The following is a 5794-nucleotide window of genomic DNA, read 5'->3' as shown; positions in this document are numbered from 1 at the left end:
GGGTGGCCCCGCCCACCGATGGACATCGGCGCCTTTTGCTCCTGGGTCCGGCCTCATCATTATGTGTCCTGACAGTGGTGATATACGGGTCTATCACCCATTACAGATACTTTATACCGGGGTCAGGTAATTGATCATCCTTAATAGGGACCCGACACATTCAAAGTCACTTAACATCGCACGAATTAATCAAGTTTTAAATAAACAGAATTTGTATTTACAGATAACCCGACACCCCTTCCTCATAACCCCGGGTCCCGCTCGGACTTCCATTGTGGCGATGCTGTCAGCTTGTTTTTGATGTGCTTTCAGAGGTTCACGTCTAGTGGAGTGTTTCAAATTAGCCCTGTGTTTGCCAACACGCAGCGCCTGTGATACACTCGGATGACTTTTAACTATTTGCATTGTACGATGGTAATTTATACCCCATTACACATCAATTTGTATATTCACCAATGATGCCTGCCTGTTGGTGTGACGTCACTTCCGAGGGGAAGAAAGTTAACACCCCTTGCTCTAAATTGTATCAAGTTAGTTGATAACGTGAATTATTATTGTAAATATCGCAAAAGATAGTTTACTATCAATGGGAACCTCCTAAGTAGCGAAAGCTGTTACTGGTACTGTAAAACAGATTTCGCCAGCCAAAATGCATCCCGTTGCACTGTCAGCCAGCTCTAATTCGGCTTTTAGCAAACTAAGTCCGACAAATTCGGAGACGAATTCGGACTCTCATACAGAAAAAGCACCACAGAATATGTCATCGTCACAGCCATCGCCAAAATCATCGACTGTCACATCATCATCGTCATCACCCCCGGCTCAGAAACATGTGCTCAAATTCAGCGTGGACTCTATGCTCTCAGAAAAGTGTCCCCCCTCTCGGGAGGAAAGTAGGGAGAGGTCTCGCTCTCCTGACTCTGTGACGTCCGAGGACGAGAGTCCCCGGGAATCCTCTCCAAAAATTAACTCTTCTATGACTCCTTTCTCCATGGACGGAATACTCAACAAACAGCATTCGATGCTCCGATCGGACGCGGTCCCTTCTGCCATCATGTCACACGTGGCCTCGGAACGTTGGAACGGTTTCTATGGAAATACCACATTTCCCTGGCTTCCTGGTTCCATATCCCCGCCAAAAGGTAGTCTCCCAAATTTTGTTTTCAATTCTGCTTGCATAATTTGGAGCGAACCGTAGAATTAGTATATCAAATTTTTTTGTTTATTATATTTTTTAACAGAATCACTGAATGAAATAAGCGCTAGTCTTATCAAACGATAAACAAAGTTATATTTACCAAGAAAAGGATAATTTTAAAAAGAATACAAACAAATAATTAGAACTAGAAAAGAAAAAAACCCAGAAATTGATAAGAAAATTGCATATAATTTTGTTAACATGCTTTTATTTTAGATTCAGTTATATTTATTTTTTCGGAAATAAAGAAATATGTATTTTTTGTTATTATCCATGCTTCCAAAAATATAAAAAAAAATCCTTTATAAAAATCTAAGTATTTTATTTTGTGGTTTTATGATTTTAAAAGAAATTACAAAACAAAAATTGATAAAAAAATGCAGACTATAAACTGTAAAATTGCACCAATATCTTATAAACATTTTATAAGTAAAAAGACGGATAAATCAAAAGGTTAAAGTTTTCAAACAATTATTTATATTTATTTAAAAAAAAAATCACAATTTAGTAAAAAAAACTCTATTATTTTTATTTTTGAAAAGAATTACACAATAAGTTTTAAAAGTTCTTTAGCATATAGATGGGTTTAATACTTCTAGTAGTGTTATTAATATCAATATATTTATATATTATAATAACTCGTTTTAATTCATTTGTTAAATTTTCCGTACTTAAAATAAAGAAATAATATTCCAAACAAAAAATTAAAAAATCGCAAAGGAGAAAATAAAACTACTATAAAATGGCATAAATAGTTTATGTGCAATTTTTAAAAAATTGTGAATTAATTCATGACGAGCGCTGTTAAATCTCAATTACATTGGTCTGGCCCCGGGGCCTGTTGAGTCTATCTAAGGGACACCGGTAAATTTCAGATCGTATCTCGGACCCAGGGGCAGGTCCTTAGCTGGGTTTTCTCTTTACTTCGCACTAAAAGTGTTTACATAAATAAAGGCCTATTATGCATATCTCGAAATGAGTCAATGGAAGTTGAAATGAATCATTTCTTTTTTTTTTTTGAAAGAAATATTTTCTTGAGCTTGAAAAGGTGTTAAAAGTCATACTGTGCACTGTCTAATATATCTCCCTCTCTCTTATATTGGTTTTCAATTGACGAGAAAGTGAATAATTAGGACCCATGCTGTTAACTTTTCTACTCATTATTGCCCAAACTTCTTGATTCTATCAACTATGATAAACCTATTGTATTAAATTGATACTTGATTCTCGTCAAAATGTTAATGATTAAAAATAATAAATAAATGAATCGATCTAATCTTGACAAATATCGGAAATTAAGCGCGTAAATCAGTTAAGAAAAAAGTGTCAACAATCACGAGGAATCAATGAACAGCTATCAATGTAAGGAACGGCAGGAGACCGCTATCGAGAACTCTTTTGTGCACACTTGAAACTGAAGAAACGAAATAATGAAAAGTGCAACCGGGGTTAATTTGGCATAACTAGAGATAATTCGGGAGACGTTCGAACCTCGTCAAGTATCGCAAACCAGCGTTCGACACCCCAGATAAACGGTCGCCGATTAGACTTCAGCTGGAGAAAACGGTGATTGTTGAAGGGCCTTTCTTGGGACGGTAGCCGGTTCTGTAGAACCGTCAGTAAGGCACCGTTCTTCGGGGTTCAGCAGCGCGAAGCAACCTAATGAACGCTTATCGTTGACGCCTTTCAACTAGGATTCCTAATTAAGTGTTTGGGTAATTAATTTCAATAAAATCATTGAAACTCTTTGACTAAGTAGAGCGATATGGTCAGTCTAATAAGCGGTTGTTAGTGTCAGCAGCTTGCGGGGAAGATTTGGTATCCCCCGGCCATGGTTACGCTGTCCAGATGACCATGAGATGAGAGAGGGGTGAGATAAGGCCCTGTCGATGTGTACAACACCCGATATCTCCACAGATAACCCCTGATTAGATTTAATTGTCTGGTCCTGACCACTGATCATAGTGCGCGCCATCAACTTCTGAGCTGTATCGCATTGCGCCTCTTTGTCTCTCAATAAAACGTCAATGATCATTAAACTTATCACTCGTTTATTAACAGCATAAAAAGTATTAATTGATTTCTTTGTAGGGACCTTTAGGAAGCAAAGATAAAACATATGGTCGAAAATCTAATCGCAAAATTTGATTTTTCAGTCTAACATTCAGAACATAGAAACTAGTGTATAAAATGACATGCCACCTTGTATTAACCATGCTTACAATGGCAAAATAGACATGTTCACTAAATGTTGATATTTATTTTCAGTCCCTCCTAGTCCCCCCAGAATCAACCCCCAGAAATGCACACTACGGAAGCACAAGACCAACCGGAAGCCCCGGACACCCTTTACCACGTCCCAGCTCCTGGCCCTGGAACGGAAGTTCCGCCAGAAACAGTACCTGTCCATAGCGGAGAGAGCGGAATTCTCGGCTTCACTGAACCTCACCGAGACCCAAGTCAAAATCTGGTTCCAAAACAGGAGGGCCAAAGCCAAGCGTCTCCACGAGGCAGAGTTAGAGAAACTGAAAATGGCGAGCAAACCCATGCTTCCGCCCGCCATTGGAGTGACTTTTCCCGCCGCAGCAGCGTTGTATGGACAATATGCTCGACCCCAAGGCTTCCCTCATTCATTCCTTACCCCGTTTAGCTACGCATTAACCCCAAGTAATATGGGGATGTCATTTCCTCATTGACAGTTTTTACCTCAGAGTAAAAAAAGGACCATTTTGAGTGTGTGGTCATTGTGACTGGACTAGGGTCACGTGATTTGAGCGACCGTACTGTCTCCCTCAGTGACAAATCAGGAGGTGTGTGCCAAAGATGGATAGATCCGTCACCCAGACAGGGCATTGTGGATGTAGTGCTACCCGACTCTTGTAGTGGCGCTGAGTGCCAGCGCTGTGCCGTAGGGTAACTATTCTATGGTAACTGTTCTATCAGAAGCTGTTCCCGGTCCCTGCGGGATTAGGACGTATTCAGAACTTTCAATGGGATCTTTCTTCCCGTTTTGTAAGACATGATGTAAGTTCTAGCAATGGGTGTTCTGTGAAAAGAACATGTTAATTTTTTTTTTATCAAATAGAATTTCAAATTAAAAGCCAAATTGAATTTATTAAAACCGCTGTCATTATGTTTTATTCAAAATTCTGCAGTGTATATTTTTCACTCGGAAGATAAAAAGCTGATAAGTCGACAGAGGGTAGTCGATTTAACATTGTGTCATTCTTATGGTAAACGGCGGCCTTGTAAAAAAAGGCCCAAAACAGGAGAAGAATTAGCACTTTTATCCGTCAATGTACATGTGAATTTCACGCCGCTATAAAATGCTCCACTGCCCACACAAATGTTTCTATAGGCCTTAACTTTACTTCTGACCCGCAATCAAAATCAAATTATAAATGCGCCTTGAGTAAGATAGTGATAAAACTATTTGCATAGCATTTGATACCTCAAACTGACTCTCAATTAATAATCACAGCGCCCGAGATCCGAATAATGTAAAAACCAGGCAGAAATTATTCATATTTGATCTGACTGGGTCTTTCTTTTGTCCGAAGGTCGAGTTCTAAATTATTAAAGATTATATTTTCTTTTGAAAGGCGAGAAGTGGTTGGAAAATAGACTAGAATATTCATGTCATTAGAGATGTTTATCAGTTTTGTCACCGGTGTCTGTATAGCGATATAAAGCATCATTCCCGGCCTCAATGAGGAAATTGATTTGAATAAGGAAACCTTTTTCTTCCAACGTTTAGTATGATATATACTTGAATTCAAAAGCTCATGAAAGACCCGTATTTCCCCATTATCAATAGCATTCCGACACAAGACACATTTATCTTAAAAATAATAAATATTAAGGCAAGATTAATAGGAAACTAATGGCTAAATCAAGAACATGATAAGCAGGGAAATTTTATTAATTTATATTTCTGCCTTTGCGATGAATATCTGTCTGTCGGATAGGTACGTAACTTGATAAATCCGTTTCTTTTTCTGCTGCAAACTGAATTAACCTTGGAACACTCATAAACAGAACCCATATTTACATAAATGTTCATTTAATGTCAAATTGCAAAATTAAATTCTCATAAAATTTTACTACAGGAAAAAGATACTTCAAATTTTTCATTTTTCTTATCTATATAAGAGAAGATGCTTCAAAGAATGTATTTTTGTGGTGACAAATGAGAAATCTTGTTCTCCTTATTTCATTTCAACCAAGATCTTGGATTGGATTTCATATTTAATTATATTGAATGATGTTGAATTTTTATCTTATATATAATTAATCCGAAATATAACTTGGAACCAAAAATTTTATCATAGAATTAACAGTAGTCTGAAAAATGTAGACCATTCAATGTTTAAAAAATAATAAACCAGCTATGCTTTTAATACTGTAAATTAGCGAATCAACTAAAATCACGTAAAATCATATGCAAATTTCAAAACAATATAGTTAAAAATCTAAAAGCAAAACCTACCCACAAAATAAAGTAAAATAAAAATAGTTGACACGCTAAATTCTGCAATAATTCCCCAAAATTCGTAAAATCACGTTCGAGGTTTAAAATTAACCAAAGTATATTCA

At 37.1% G+C, this 5794-nt stretch overlaps 1 protein-coding gene across 1 annotated transcript; it reads left to right on the top strand.

Moving 5' to 3' along the window:
- Nucleotides 1–530: 530 nt before the first annotated feature.
- LOC128180838 (homeobox protein MSX-3-like) lies at nt 531–4329 on the top strand. Its single transcript, XM_052848996.1, has 2 exons — nt 531–1142; nt 3467–4329. Exons 1-2 carry the CDS (start codon nt 650–652, stop codon nt 3892–3894), a joined length of 921 nt encoding a protein of 306 aa, XP_052704956.1. The 5' UTR covers nt 531–649; the 3' UTR covers nt 3895–4329.
- The last annotated feature ends 1465 nt before the right edge of the window (nt 4330–5794 follow it).

The sequence above is a fragment of the Crassostrea angulata genome, chromosome 4 (genome assembly GCF_025612915.1).
Source record: "Crassostrea angulata isolate pt1a10 chromosome 4, ASM2561291v2, whole genome shotgun sequence".
NCBI lineage: Eukaryota > Metazoa > Mollusca > Bivalvia > Ostreida > Ostreidae > Magallana > Magallana angulata.
This window is presented reverse-complemented; position numbering and strand designations above follow the sequence as displayed.